Source organism: Nyctereutes procyonoides, unplaced genomic scaffold (genome assembly GCF_905146905.1).
Source record: "Nyctereutes procyonoides isolate TBG_1078 unplaced genomic scaffold, NYPRO_anot_genome, whole genome shotgun sequence".
Classification (NCBI taxonomy): Eukaryota; Metazoa; Chordata; class Mammalia; order Carnivora; family Canidae; genus Nyctereutes; species Nyctereutes procyonoides.
Window position 1 is genome coordinate 48,073,449 of NW_026575142.1, and position 16,437 is coordinate 48,089,885.

General features: G+C 43.9%; 1 protein-coding gene across 1 annotated transcript; it reads left to right on the forward strand.

The window, feature by feature from the left end:
- The first annotated feature begins 8,234 nt into the window (after positions 1-8,234).
- Positions 8,235-14,829, forward strand: LOC129498750 (5-hydroxytryptamine receptor 3C-like). The gene is made up of 9 exons (XM_055308303.1): positions 8,235-8,406; positions 9,738-9,904; positions 10,326-10,370; positions 10,842-10,951; positions 11,227-11,396; positions 12,977-13,137; positions 13,664-13,868; positions 14,253-14,468; positions 14,600-14,829. Exons 1-9 carry the CDS (start codon positions 8,304-8,306, stop codon positions 14,827-14,829), a joined length of 1,407 nt encoding a protein of 468 aa, XP_055164278.1. The 5' UTR covers positions 8,235-8,303.
- The last annotated feature ends 1,608 nt before the right edge of the window (positions 14,830-16,437 follow it).

Below are 16,437 nucleotides of genomic sequence, written 5' to 3' on the forward strand. Positions count from 1 at the left end.
GCAAATGCCCACCTATAAGCTCTAGTCTGGAGCTTCTCTTGCCTCTGGAACCAGCCAAGCTCCCGTGTGTGCCCAAATCCCAGCCTCACAGCCCTGGCAACCACCTTGTTTTCAGGTGTTTCAGTTATTTTCAACTCAGTCCTTTGCAGTTTCAGACAAGACCTGGATGATTGCCTGTGCCTCCTAGAGAGGGTCCTTGCTCCTACATGCCATCAGCCCCCTTCATGCCTCCGGTACATGCTGCCTGCCTGACTCCTCAAGATTCAAGTTCCTGGAATACTTTCTTGATTGACTCACTCCCAATAAACCCCTTTGCAGAAGGCATTGGCTCTTTCCTGCATTATATTACAGTATTAAAAATCTTGGATTGAGAGTCTTCTTGGAGAAGCTACTCATTACCAAAGTAAAAAGGATTTTTAAGTCTATTAGACAATTTGTGAAAATAGGGAGAGGGGAAAGAAGCGTTCAAAACCTATTATAAGGAATTATAATAAAATAGAGATTAATCTCCTAAATCTAGTTTTTCTGGATTTAAGCTTTAGAAATTAATAATGTGCCAGAATCAGGCATCTCTTACTTAAAGTGTGAAGCATTTTGTCACAGCCTGACATATGACTCATTCATCCTTAAGCATTTAGATGTTAACATAATCCCGAATTACCATTAACTGTGTTGCAATCAAAGTGGATGTGCCCTTAATTGTGTGAAGTAAAGAACATGAGGCCAAGGACAGCACATTTGAAAATGGCATCTGCTTTACTTACGAGTAACACAAATGCCCCCATGTGAACTGGAAAATTCCCCTTTCCAGCACTTGCCTTATGATTTTGCAAGTGTTTGTCTGTTGACCCATCTCTCCCATCTTCCCCTGTCTGGGAGAAGCAGAGGCTCCACTGTGTCACTGTACATGGGAGCTGTGACATGATTTGCTGGACACCCTAGGTTCAGAAAAGCACAGATATGAGAGCATATGAATTAAAACTCACACAAAATCGTTTATTTTTAGCAACCATTTATTTTTCTTTCTTTTATTCTATGACTTTCTATCGCAATATAGAAGAGTAACGTGGTAATGTTTACTAAACAGCATTTAGCTGGTTCCTCCTCTCTGTTGCTCTTGCTCAAACTTCTTTGGCTCCCTCTGCAGGGAGCTGTAGATGCCCAAAGGTTAGCAAGGCTATCAATTTTCACTGGAAGTGGTGCTGTTGGTGATGTGGGCCAAGGTCCTACCCCTTGTTTGCTGCAGGAGCCCAAGCCAGTAGGGGCAGACGTCCCCAGCTGGGTGTTGAGTCACCAGGACCAGCTATGACTTGTTCTTTCCTACAGCTGGCCCTCAGGCAGAAGTCCATAGGAAACTGGAATATGAGGCAGAAGCACCCTGTTAAGCTCTAAATTGCTACTTGCACCCAGGCCCATGGTCTTCCAACTCAACTTGTGTTCATTAATTCTTTTTCTTTCATTCGCATTTTTTTTTCCAATAATGTCTTTGGTTTCTCAGTTTCTAAGGCCCTGTCAAGCACCCCCTCACCATCACCAGTATTCTAGGCATGTCCAAAACCTAGTATATACACAATCCAGGCTCAAATTGGGAGGCCCTGACATTCACCCAAATAAATCAGCATATCTGTTATTATTTCTCAATTCTTCAACTCACAGCTTTCTACAAAGTGAGCCTTTAGAAAGGACACAGTATAATAATAATAACCGACACTTAGTAAGTTATGAATATGTGGCAGGCACTCTCCTAAATGTCTTAGATAAATAATCACATTTAATCCTTACAGTAACCCTATGAAGTATGAATTGTAGATCCAGAAACCCTTGCAACCAAATGTGTTTTGGAATCTGGAATTTTTCATATTTTTAAAAAGATTTTATTTATTCGTGAGAAACACAGAGAGAGTCAGAGACACAGGCAAAGGGAGAAGCAGGCTCCCTTGGGGGAGCCCATTGTGGGACTTTATCCCAGGATCCCGGGATCATGACCAGAGCCAAAGGCAGATGCTCAACCACTGAGCTACCCAGGCGTCCCAGGAATTTTTCAGACTTTAAAAAGGAAATAATGATGCATGTACTATATGGGGTACAGGCAGCACCCTATGATCAAACACATTAACATTTCTGCAGTGAAATCTATGAATATTCACAGTAGGGAACAGAAATGATACTAGGGATAGTCTCACATCATTTCAGGTCAGGTTTAGCCACCAAATAACTTATGAAAAATTATTTGGTTTTCTTTTTTTTTAATAAATATTGGTGCATTTATTTTTTTAATTTTTATTTATTTATGATAGGCACACAGTGAGAGAGAGAGAGGCAGAGACACAGGCAGAGGGAGAAACAGGCTCCATGCACCGGGAGCCCGACATGGGACTCGATCCCGGGTCTCCAGGATCGCGCCCTGGGCCAAAGGCAGGCGCCAAACCGCTGCGCCACCCAGGGATCCCCAATTATTTGGTTTTCAAAGCTCTTTAGGTTATAGTGCTGTGGTTTTGTATTAATGTCTCCAGTTTTATATATTCAGATACAAGAGATGAAATTAACGAAGGAAATGAAGCACAGAGGTGAAGTGACAGCCACTGAGCTGTCTCCTAGGTGCCACAGCTAAGTGACTGAGCCATGGTTAGATACTGGGCTCTGAGCCTCTGCCTCACTGCCCTCCAAACTGAGGACGAGAACTGGACAGGTTCTCTAAGAGCTCCGAGCTCCATGCTGAGATGTCAGTTCTGCTGCATATCTTTATCAGCTAGCGTCAGAATTAAAATAGACCTGATCAGGGTCCCAAAGACAAACTTTCTTTTAAATTTCCTTTTACTCCCTTCCTCAGGCTTTACCACTCCTCCCGTCTCCCCTCCATCCCCTTTATACATAATAGGTAAGTTCATTACTTGCACTTTCTCCACTTCTTTCTGTAGTGTGTATTTCCCCAGATCTCATCCCAAAAATCCACTTTTCCTTTGTATTCTCCATAGATTTCGTTTTTTTGCTGCTCATACATATTCTATGGCCAATTACTTGGATCTTCTTCTCCTATGCCCTTTCCCAAGACAGTCATCTCACATGTCACCTGGAAACTCATTCTTGACATTTCTAAGTAGTTCATTGACCCAGCTTTTGGGGGGATTCTGAAATTCTTTAAGATCAATATGTGGCATTTTAGTTTTCCCACCCATCTTCACAGTACATATATTTACACTTATTTTCTTCACATTTGTTCTGGCACATGAATTAAGTGTTTCATTTGAACAGGAGCTATGCGATTTGTCTTTTTTGACACATGAATTAAGAAGCTAGATCTCCTTTCAGTAAGAGAAGGCATAATATAATTATGGTGATTTTATCTTCTCCTCAAGCAAAATCTGAACACACGATCTTAACACACAAACAATAATCATGTGGAACCTTGAAACCAGAACCCTCCCAGAAAATTGACTGATATGGTTGCTGCCTTTCTGTTCCATCTATAATAGAATTGTCTGATAAGTACACTTGGTGATAATGACTCTCCTCTTGTTATGGGGCAAACGTCTGAAAGGCTTTGCAAAGTAATTTAGGAAAATCTTTAGAAAAATCTGCTGACAGGAAAGTCAGCAGGTCCTGCCTGGGCTGTCTTGCATTTGATGGTTTGTCTCTGCATGGTAGCCATTCATCTTAGCCATTCATCAGCAGTGTTATCCGTGGTTCTTACACATACCTGTATTCACTTCCTTTCTCTTTTTTTTTTTAAATTTTTATTTATTTTTTTATGATAGTCACACACAGAGAGAGAAAGAGGCAGAGGCAGAGACATAGGCAGAGGGAGAAGCAGGCTCCATGCACCGGGAGCCCGACGTGGGATTTGATCCGGGGTCTCCAGAATCGCGCCCTGGGCCAAAGGCAGGTGCCAAACCACTGCGCCACCCAGGGATCCCTCACTTCCTTTCTCTAAACTATTATAAGCAGTATTTCTCCATGTTTTTCACATTTTCTTTCAGGTCCAAATTAACCTGACATTAAAATGTATTATCTCATTACTGTCTTTGCTTTCTCTTCTCTCCCTTCAGGTCCACTCTCACATGTGAAGTCACAGACTTCTTATCAAGCCCATCCTTTTCCTCTCCAATTTCTGACCTTCCTTTGATAACCTCTCCTATTTGATCATTCATTAGCACTGCTTCTTCTAAATGGCAGAGGGAAAAATAGTTTAAAAGGGAGACTTTGGAATCTGGCAACCCTGGGTTCTAATCTGACTTTGTTACTTGTTGGGTAAAAACCTGTATAGGTGGATTCACCCCCACAAGTTTCAATTTCATTTATGAAGTGGAACTAATAACACAGATTAAATAATTTTTTAAATATGGATTAAAAAATCATTTACAAGCTTACAGAAACTAGAAAGCCAAATGCGATGCACCAGAGAACATCTATTTATCACGCAGACTGAGACTCAGTATGCAAAATCGACTTCTAGGTGGGAGGCAACAGACATAAAGAATTATCGACTTTCTGGTTTAGCCTCCTCATTTTTCAGATGAGAAAAATGAAGTGATAAGTGTGGGGTTGTCATATTTCAAGAAAGCCTAGGATCAGAGTCTGGGCCTGTCAGAATGGCAGGTCAGATGAGTGTTAGTCCATGCGACTCTTTTTCCAGGTGTATTTCAGAGTCCCAAGACCTTCCTTCTCTCCTGCTCCAGACACCACAGCCAACCTGACCCCAGCTAGTGACCCACTCTGCCGTTCGGGTGTTCCAGTTGCTTCTGTATTCCTGGATCCTTAGCCCTGGCCAATGGCCTCTGTGTGTGACTGCAATCCATCAGGGCTGCAAAACTAATTTCCCCCTTCTACCATCTAATTCTGCCCTTGCCAGGTTACAGCTAGATTTCCAAGCCTAATCCATCAGGGTCCTAGATGAGTAGGACCATGTAGTGTGATCCTGCTTGGAATAGCTAAGGAGAAAGTTATTGGTGTCTGTGACTTGAAAAACTACAGCTCCTGTCCGCACTGATTACCCTAGAATCCAAGGATTGTCTAGGGATTTCACTGGTGGGAAAACCAGGGGCCTAATAATCCAGTCCACAAGACTTCCCAGCTGTGGAGTAATAAAAAGAGCAAGGAAAGAACACTGGAATCAGATCTGTGTTTGGATTCTACCTATTTCTACCTGGGTGGACAATGAACAAGATTTTTTACCTTCTTTACCTTAGTTTTCTTAATATATAAAATGGGAGTAATACCACTCAAAGCAGTTGGGAGGATAAGAATACTGTATGTAAAGTGCCTAATGCAGTGTAGGGCACATGGCACAAACTCAATAAATGGTAGCTCTGGTTAGGCCTTCATTGGAAACTTGGAGAGGCAATCAGAAAGAAAAGCCTGGGCTCTGGCTCTAGGCCTCTGCACCTCCTCTGTAGTGCATTTTCCAAACCTTATCTCTACCAAACTGCACACAAGATGGAGGGCCACACCTTAGCAAGGTGGGAATAGCAAGCAATTTCTCTGATGTGGCCTCAGGACCCCCACGAGGTTCCCTACTATTTTTCTTACATTCGTCCAAGGTGCTTGTGTGTCTCTCCCCATCCACAGTGAACTGATGGGCCAGACATTTAACTAACATTTACTGACTGCTAACTACTATATGCTACACCCTGGGTGGGGACAGTGGGGGGGTCGGTGGATAGAAGAAGATGTGCCCCCTGCTTTCTATGAGGTGATAGAGCAGGAGAGGAGATGCTTTACTGCTCTATTTCTTCTGCCTCTATCATATGCATTTCCCGGCAGCTAAATCTACTTTTTTAAAAAAGATTTTATTTATTTATTCATGAGAGGCGCAGAGAGAGGCAGAGACATGGGCAGAGAGAGAAGCAGGCTCCATGCAGGGAGCCCCACGTTGGACTCAATAGCAGGTCTCCAGAATCACCCACGGGGCTGAAGGCAGGCGCCCAACCGCTCAGCCACTCAGAAGTCCTGAACATGTTGTTTTGTAAACAAATTAAAATATTTATCTTTTCTCCCTACCTGTGACCCTCCAGAATTCTGAAACTCTCCGCGAGTAATCTTTCTTTTATGGCCATTTGAAATCATCTGCGGAAGTTCCACGGGAGGGCAGCCCGGGTGGCTCAGCAGTTTAGCGCTGCCTGCAGCCCAGGGCGTGATCCTGGAGACCCAGGATCAAGTTCTGGGTCAGGCTCCCTGCATGGAGCCTGCTTCTCCCTCTGCCTGTGTCTCTGCCTCTCTCTCTCTCTCTCTCTCTCTCTCTCTCTCTCTCTCCTCTCTGTGTATTCTCATGAATAAATAATTTTTTTTTTTTTTAAAAAGGAAGTTCTATGGGAATCTGTTCTCATTGTAATCAGACATCATTGGAAGGACTGGTTGTATTACCAAGGCTTTGAATAGAATGGCATCTGTTTTTCTTTTTCTTCTTGCCCCGCCACCCCCCAATCTACTTTTGAGTCCAACCTTTTGACTTAGGTCGTTTTTCAGCCAACCTTGATAAAAGCAAGATGCACATCAACTGTCCTCAGCTGCCTTTCTTCAGGGCTTGAAGTCAACCCCCTTTCCTAGACTCAAGGTCTGATAGCCAGCCTACCTGTGAAACTCAAGTGTACTTGAAAGACTTTCATTCTTAGCCAATCCAGGAGTCCAGTGCATCCATGTGGATATAGACACAGTAGTACTTTGGTTCTACATGGCATGAAGGCCCAATCCTCTGGACAAGTTTCCAAAACAGGGAAGAAATACCTTACAGAGCTGGCGGGGCTGAAGCACTGCAGATGTTTCAAACCTTCAAACCAGACAGAAAATATGTCTTTCCTATGTTTCCCTAGCTTGAGCCCCTTCCTGCCTTCCTCAGCTCTTTCAATTTAGGGCCGTCATAATCTTCTATTCTGAACAAAGTTTCTTTTGTATTCTAGATCTGATTCTTCCCCCTTTCTGCAAGAAAAAAATTTCTAGGGCAGCCCAGGTGGCTCAGCGGTTTAGTGCCGCCTTCAGTCCAGGGTATGATCCTGGAGACCTGGGATCGAGTCCCACATCAGGCTCCCTGCATGGAGCCTGCTTCTCCCTCTGCCTGTGTCTCTGCCTCACTCTCTCTCCTCTCTCTCTCTCTCTCTCTCTCTCTCTCTCTCTCATGAATAAATAAATAAAATCTTTAAAAAAAAAAAAAAGGGGATCCCTGGGTGGCGCAGCGGTTTGGCGCCTGCCTTTGGCCCAGGGCGCTATCCTGGAGACCCAGGATCGAATCCCACATCGGGCTCCCGGTGCATGGAGCCTGCTTCTCCCTCTGCCTATGTCTCTGCGCCTCTCTCTCTCTCTCTGTGACTATCATAAATAAATAAAAATTAAAAAAAAAAGAAAAAGAAAAAATTTCTAAGTCTTTCTGGAAATGTAACTAAGATACTTAATATAACAATGCTCCAATTCATTCATTTGGCCCAAGTGTGTTTTCTATATAGAGATGTCACATAAGACATACTATTGATACATGCCATGAATATTTTTTTTTTAATTTTTATTTATTTATGATAGTCACAGAGAGAGAGGCAGAGACAGGCAGAGGCAGAAGCAGGCTCCATGCACCGGGAGCCCGACGTGGGACCCGATCCCGGATCTCCAGGATCGCGCCCTGGGCCAAAGGCAGACGCCAAACCGCTGCGCCACCCAGGGATCCCCATGCCATGAATATTGATGTTATCTGAGATTACTAGTTTATTATACTGCATAACTCTACAGACAACACAAAGACATTAAAAATGGTTGTGCTACCTTAATTTTATAACTTCCATAACCATGTAATCAATGAATAAAGTAAAAAAAATATATAGAAAATTTGGTTTAGGGAAAATGAATCAGAAAGGCAAAGGGATTGAAAGGAGGAAATCTTGGTAGGGGCTCTTGAAAAAATATAGACAATAGATGATGAAGGCAGGAATCAAGCTTTATAATTTGGTATTTGTAATTACCCTTAATGAATACATAACAAAATCACTAAATATTGTCACCTCTCTAAATCTGAAGATTCCTTGGCCTTAGAAGAACTTAATTCTTACTTCCCCAGCCCTCACCCTCTCATTAAAGTGAGTTGTTTTATTATTGATCTCAGCACATTGCAGCCAAGCAGGTGCTTCTCCCTTAGTCTTGGCCCAACTCCCACCCCTGCCTGGAGCCCGGAAGGCATACCAACACAGGGGCAAAGCAGGACACTCTGCTGTGACCTCTCTGGCCACAGCCTCTAACCAGGGAGTGGTCACCTGTCATGAGTACTATTCAAAACCAGGAACCAAGGTGTGGTCTGAGCTCCTTTAAGTTCAAGGTTTTGGGGGCTCATGGTGAATCCCCAGAGAGACATCCAGAAGAGAAGGATGAAAGGGGGGTGGCCTGTTGGGGGGAGAGTCCTGCTCTGCCTCACGGTCAGCCTTCTGCTTCCAGGTAAGATGGGCCAAGAACAGGGAAGACCAAAATGTGGTTCTAAAGGACATCTAGGAACTTCCCTTCAGCACTTGGAGGACATTCAGAAGTAACATGTTAAATACTTCTTCCCTGATATCTGTGTCTTGACTGTGTGTGTGTGTGTGTGTGTGGTGTGTGTGTGTGTGTGTGTGTGAGAGACCGATAGACTTTCCGCGGATCAGATCACAGCCTTTTGTATTCCTGTCCATATAAAGATCTGCCAAACTGTCCTACTTCACCACCTCTCCATTTCCACCTTTTCATTTACTACCAATGTCCCTCCCACCGTACCCTCATCCTACTCTCCCTGTCTTCTTCCCTTGACATGGTATCTGTGAGAAGAGTAGCCATAGATTTTAAACATGCCATGAAGGAATAAGTGTAAAACACTGAAGGAGGGTAAGCATCAATCTGAGAAAAAAAAATCAATCTGAGGTAGGAGTAGATACTTTGCTTCCATGAGGGAATATCTGTTCCCAGTCGAGATATATACCTTAAATATTATGGAAAGAGATAGAGTTGTAGAGAAACAAGGAAAGCAAAATATCTCACAAAGCTCAAATGGGGAAAGATTCTGCCCAGGTACTACCAAGATAGGTTCCTGGTCATAGCCAAGAGACAACACCTGCAGAGGCCACATTATATGATTGGCATGTGGTATAAGCTCAGTGATATCACCTAATTATCCCAATGCTGGAAATAAACCCCAAGATATCTGGTCACTAAATCTGAGAAGGGCAAAATAAATGCATAGTGCCAAGGTACATACCAATTCAGAATACCTACTACATGTTACCCATATCTACCTAGAACGTAAAATTATTTACTTCCTTTATTTTCTTGATAAATCACTTACTGTCTTCAGAAAATGGAAGTCTCGGAGAATAAGGAAGAGAAATGCACTATAGCAGATTTCTAAGTGATTTGGATGATGAGTTTTGGGGCAGTGCTGAGAGGTGCTACTAGGTAGATCCAAGCAGCCTGTGATGGGTACACTTGAGGACTTGTTGAAGTAGCTGCCATTGTACCAAGGCCAAGTTTGCATACAGATTTGGGCAGGTTTTGCATGAGGATGAAACAATAGGAATGAGAATAGAGCTCTGGTTCAGCTTACCACATCAACTTCCACTATTTGCCTACCAGACCTGCCTATCCCCTCTGATCTGGTAGGAAGGGATTTGGCCTTGGGGAATCTTGGCCCAGGAAGGAGGGCTTCCCACTCCTCCCAGTATGTCACCCGTTTTCTCTCTGCAGAGAGGCTTCAGCCCTAGCCATGGAGGCCTCTCTCACAGGGTCTCTGCTCACTACAGGAAGAGGCGACACTTTCACCATCAATTGCTCAGGCTTTGACCAATATGGGGTGGATCCTGCTGCCTTCCAAGCAGTGTTTGACAGAAAGGCCTTCCGTCCAGTCCTCAACTACAGCAACCCCACTCATGTCAACATCTCCTTCACCCTGTCTGCCATCCTGGAAGTGGTGAGACCTAGTCCCCACTTTCCATTTTTCTAATAGGGAATGAGGATCCTCTGCCCTATCAATACAACATTGTACTGGTCTGGTAGTGAACAATAGGTCTTCTAAATGGATTCTGCACAAATTAGAGGATTTTCCTACAGGATGAGGAGAAATAAAGAAGAATGTTACAGTGGTATTTTTTTTCAGGAAGGATTTGTTCTTGAGTCCTGTCCTTTCTGGAATGCTCCAGGAAAAAGTGATCAGTATGTCAGTTAAAACCTGAATTGTCCCTAGATACAGGGGCAGACAAGTGAGGAAAAGACAGTCGAGCATCTAGAACTATGCCTGACCCAATAAATTAGTAAATATTGGTAAGAATATGAGGTGGGCATGAGCCAAGTCTTTTTGTACTAATGATCCTGGATGGCAATCTCTTTACCAGAATGCACAGCTCCAGCTTCTGACGTCATTCCTGTGGATGAATGTGGTAAGGCAGATTCAACCGTCCTCTTCCCACCTCCATTTGTAAGTATAAAGGTGAGGAGTAACTTAGAGGTTTCCTAGTCCAAACCTCTACTCATGTACAAATCTTTCCAGGACCAAATAATTCCATCTAGAACTGGACTGACCTTGAGGACACAAATCTCCTCAGGCAGCTTACAAAAGTGGAAATGGTGATCCAAGAAAATGGCCAAATGGTTTACAGGCCAATATGTTGGTGTGCTCCTGGGACCAAGGGGGTTTCAGGTTATAATTAAGGTCTATCGGGAAAAAAAGGCCATTACCGGGTACTTTACCAATAGCACTTAGCTGGATTAAGAGGGGGAGACCCGCTGTGGTCACAGGGACATGAGTGGGAGAAAGAAGATCAGAGCTCAAAGAAGAAAAAGAAGGTAGGAGAAGCTGGCTGAATTAGCTGCACCACTGCTCACCTCTTTTCCCATTGCCCTGACTACAGATGTGGGACAATCCTTTCATCAGTTGGAACCTGGAGGAGTGTGTCAGCCTCAAAAACCTCACTGTATCAGCTGAAAACGTGTGGCTCCCAGACATCTTCATTGTGGAATCGTGCGTATCTGGGTTGGGTAAAGCCAGCACAAAGCCCATCTGCAAAGAACAGCTGAGGGTCAGTGTAGAGCACAGGAAAACCACGACACTCAGACAGGAGAACAATTAATCTCAATTAATTGGCACAAAACACTATGAGCTGTACAAGAGACAAGATGGCATGACAGTAGAGAAAGGGTCCAAAAGGGGAGCACAGTAGGGAAAGATATGGGAAGAAAGGGAAACAAAAGCTAATGAAGGCACCACAGCACCAACTCCCTCCCTCTCACGAGCAGCATGGATGTGGATAGAGCACCCCCAGGTCTCACGGCATTTGTCAACAGTGAAGGTCGAATGAAGTATGACAGGCCAGTGCGGGTGACCAGCATCTGTAACCTGGACATCTTCTACTTTCCGTTTGACCAGCAGAACTGCACTTTCACCTTCAGTTCCTTCCTTTACACAGGTGAGCAAGACATGTATTGCCAGTTATTCAAGATTTGGGGAAGATATTTAAGTGGTGCAGGTATTGTTAGGGAAGGTTTTAGATCAGTGTTTCTTAACTCTGGCCACCCACTAAAGCTTTTTTGAAATGTCGGTAACTATGCATCACTCTAGGGATTTCGAATTAATTGTTCCAGGCGGGGCCCAGGTACTGATTACTTTTTATATGTCCTCAGGAGATGCTAATGTCCAGGCAGGGTTAAGAATCACTGCTTTAATTTCTCAATACAGTTTATTTAAAAAGAACTACAGAAGGGGGCAGCCCAGGTGGCTCAGCAGTTTAGCGCCTGTCTTTAGCCCAGTGTGATCCTGGAGACCCAGATGGGCCGAGTCCCACATCCGGCTCCCTGCATGGAGCCTGCTCCTCCCTCTGCCTGTGTCTCTGCCTCTCTCTCTCTGTGTCTCTCATGAATAAATAAAATATAAAAAAAAAAAAAGAACTACAGAAGGGCACTCAGGTGACTCAGTTGGTTGAGCGTTAGACTTCGGCTCATGTCATGATCTCAGGGTCCTGGGATTGAGCACTGCATCAAGCTCTACACTCAGTGGGGAGTCTACTCTTCCCTCCCCCACTACCCCTCCCCCTCCATGCACACACACACACACTCTCTCTCTAATAAATAAATAAAATCTTTAATTAAGAAAAAAAACTATAGGGGCACCTGCGAGGCTAAATAACAAGTGCATGTGACTCTTGATCTCCAGGTTGTGAGTTTGAGCCCCACAGTGGGTATAGCAATTACCAAAATAAATAAGTAAATAAAAGAAAAGAAACTTTTAAAAAAAGGACTGCTTGAGATCTTGGGTGGCCCTTATGCCAAATGAGGCCTATCTGACCTTGAGCTGCTGTAGAGCTGCTGCTCTACAATTTTTAGCTGAAAACTTAATTTTGATAGCTAACACACTTAAACCAGTAAACACACTGAATACCTCCAAGTGTCATGTGGCAGATTTGGATAAATTAATCATTATAGTGGGCATGCATGTAATTATAAAAAGGTTGAGCTGTTCGAGTTTGATTCCACTAAAACAACATCATACAACTGGGAAATGGAGAAGGAAAATAGGAATGATTGCAAAAGTTCTTGACTCACTTTGAGTCATACCCAGTATTCCCATAACAACTTTGATACATTCTTGTTTTCAACCGGAAAAAAAAAAATCAATGCTGCAGCCTGCATACACATGAATTGTGGTCCTATAACCCACTTTTGAAAAAACTTTCTTTCCCCCTCCATTCTTTCTCTTTCTTCAAAGACCAGCTGTATTCCCTTGTACTTCCTGCATTGAAGTCCTCTCTGAATACTTCAGACTGCATTCACTTATTCTTTCTTAAAAAAAAAAAAACTCTACCATGAAATCCAGCACACTGAAGCATTTTCTAATTGTTTTGTCTGGTCTCCCAGGTAGGTTATAAAGTTCCTTGAAGAAGAAAAGGAATAGAGAAGAAAGTTTGCCGAAGAAGCTCAGGGGGGAATTTAACTTGGGTGCAGGAAGCTTGGAAGCACTTCTGGACTGAGGTGTCCCCGGTCTCCCTTGTAGTGGATAGCATGCTACTGGGCATGGACAAGGAAGTGTGGGAGATAACAGACACATCTCGCAACCTCATCCAGACTCAGGGAGAGTGGGAGCTCCTGGGCATCACCAAGGCCACCCCAAAGATGCTGGTGGGCAACAACGTATATGACCAGATCATGTTCTATGTAAGTCCAAGGGTCCCCTTCTGACTTCTGAGCCCAGGTCCTCTGTGATTTTCCTCTTGACCTAAGGCACTTTGGAAAGTAAAAAGGATTTCCAGGGGGTTAAGCACCTGCTCCCCACTCTACCCTCTATCCTAGCTGCCCTAAAGAAGGATCACCAGGGCCTTCTCCTTCCCCTCTTCCCCTCTTTCCCCCCTCCTCCACCCTGCAAAGAGGAGGAGTAGCTAAGCTGTAACAAGCTCTACTGTTCAGAATGGAGCAGCCACCTCTGTGATGGCCCAAAGGGCCCTACTTGCCCCTGAAAGTCTACAATTGTTGTGTTCCCAGCAGGTTGGACACATTTACCACTGAAAATTAGACAACAAAGCAGGACACTTCAGTAGAGGATACAATTAAATGCATGTGTTACCTAAAGCAATCATCCCACAGCCAGCCTAACAGCACATCAGCAAGGACTATAGTCAAATATACAAGAACCCCCTGGCATCAGTATATTTGCTACCTTCTCCATAATCTCTCTGCCCCACAGGTGGCTATCAGACGCAGGCCCAGCCTCTATGTCATAAACCTTCTGGTGCCCAGTGGCTTCCTGATTGCCATCGATGCCCTCAGCTTCTACCTGCCAGCAGAAAGCGAGAATCGTGCCCCGTTCAAGATAACCCTTCTACTGGGCTACAATGTCTTCCTGCTCATGATGAATGACTTACTCCCAGCCAGTGGCACCCCCCTCATCAGTATGGTCCCTCCCACTTTCCAGGGAAGCAAAGGCAGCAGGGCATAGGGAGGGGAACCCAAAACTGGCTGCTTCTCCACTTAAGGAGGGAAGAGGTTCTGTGGAAAGATTCAATTTGGAGATAGATGCCTGGGTGGCTCAGCAGTTGGGCATCTGCCTTTGGCTCTGGGCCTGATTCCAGATTCTCAGGATCAAGTCCTGCATTGGGCTCCTTGTACGGAGCCTGCTTCTCCTCCCTCTGCCTGTGTCTCTGCCTCTCTTTCTGTGTCTCTCATGAATAAATAAATAAAACCTTAAAAAAAAAAAGATTGGATTTGGAGAAAGTCTTAAGAAAAGTGTAGAGATGAAACTGCCCTGGTTTACTTATAACTTGTTTTGCTTTCAGGTGTCTACTTCGCCCTGTGTCTGTCCCTGATGGTGGTCAGCCTGCTGGAGACCATTTTCATCACCTACCTGCTGCACCTGGCCACCACCCAACCCCCACCCATGCCTCGGTGGCTCCACTCTCTGCTCCTATACTGGGCCAACCCAAGGACATGCTGCCCCACTGCACCCCAGAAGGGAAATAAAGGCCTAAACCTCCACCCTGCCCACCTGCCTGGTAAGGGGAGTCAGCACTGCCCATACTTCCTCTTCCCACACTTCCACTCCTCTGCTCCTGCCTCCTTCCCTGGCCCCCTCCCTCCCTAAGTGCACCTCATGACCCATGGTTGAGTCTCTTTCCCTCTGTAGGTGTGAAGGAGCCCGTGGAGTTGGTGGGAAAGGTGTCAGGTCCCAGAGAGGCAGAGTTAAATGGGTGTCCTGAGTCCACAAGGGCCAAGCAGGAAGATGAAGCTCAGAGGCAGCACTTGGTCGACTTGTGGGTGCAGTTCAGCCACATGATGGACACCCTGCTCTTCTGCCTCTATCTGCTCTTCATGGCCACCTCTGTGGTCACAGTCATCATCCTCTGGAACACCTAGGCAGACATCCACATCCACTCCACCCTGAAAACCACAGCTTGAAGTTTCTCTTGGTGTTAGAGCCAGCCAGACCTGGGCTCCTTTTCTGAACTTCTTCACTTACCCCAGTGACTACCATGCCCCATCAATACCCCCCCAAACTCCAACACAACCCTACTGTACAGGTTCAGAACTGCCCCAACAATTTCCTGATTTCTCATATGCCTTGGTCCTCATTCCTACACACCTAGTGTTCCTTAGCCACACCTAACTTCTGACTCTGTTACCAATGGAGGTCAGGGTCAGCAGTCTCTCCTTGAATGATTGTCCCAAAAACCAACTTTTCACAAAGCACTGGCTCCTCAGTACATTTACAATAGGTCCATAAACATTGGGGCAGAGAGTTCTCTTGCAGACACTGATAGTTCACTCTAAGTGAGTGTAATCCAATTTGATTTGAAGTCTTTCAGACACTCACAGTTTTAAAAGAATGAAAGGGTTAAGTCTCATTTGTAAGAAATTACTATAAAATATTTACAATTGCAAAATGTTTCTTTCATCAAACACTTTCATTTCATTTGCCTTTACCTCTCACATTCCAGAAATTGCTCTTTGAAATAAATGATATATTTATCTTCCCCACCACCACCCAGAATTCACAAAATCAAACAAGGAGGGCCTTCTGAATACATGTTTGGAGGCACATGGGTGGCCAGTTGGTCAAGCATCTAACTCTTGATTTCTGCTCAGATCATGATCTCAGGGTTGTGAGATCAAGCCCTCTGTGGGGCTCCACATTTAGTGGAGTCTGCTTGAGCTTCTCTTTCTCACTCTGCTTTTGCCCCTCTCCCTACTTGCACTCCCTTGAGCTCTCTCTCTCTCTCAAAATAAATAAATAAAATATGATATACTTGCTTGGAGGAGGTCCAGAAATACTAGTTAGGGACCTCAATTCAAGGATTCAGGTTAAATAAATTGTCATACAGCCACACAATTAGATGCTTTGTAGCCATTTAAAGTGAGAATATAGGTCAATGTTAATACCATGGAAACACATTCATGATATATAAAGTGGAAAAAAAACCAAATTATAAAACAGTTTTTATACATAAGTTCTGTTTAAAAAGAAAAATAAGGCTGGAGAGAAGTGCAGAGAAAAAAGATATAGATGGCTAGAGACCAAAGCACAAGCAAACTTTGTCCTGGATAATAGGATTAAAAATTATTACTATTTTCTTTTATTTCTTCATCTGTGTTTTCTTAATTGTTTTCAATGAGCATGTATTATCTTTACTATCCAAAAAAAAAAAAACCCTATTTTTTAAAGTGTTCCTTATAATAGTACTTCACAACTTCATAGGCAGATATGATCTTGGGGAGGATTCTAACAGCTGGCCCTGAGGAGAGACGGAAATTGAAATGGGAAGTTAAAAGAATACCAAAGACAAATTTCTGAATTATATTTTAATTAGGTGAATACATTTCAGAGATTTATTTATATTTCTGCCTTCCCTAAGAGACTATGTTTTTGGGTGGGTCAAGTACAATGTCTCATTCATTTGTATAGCTCAGAATATGGCATTAATGCCTGAAACACAGTGGGTGCTTAATACAGACTCACTGAATGAT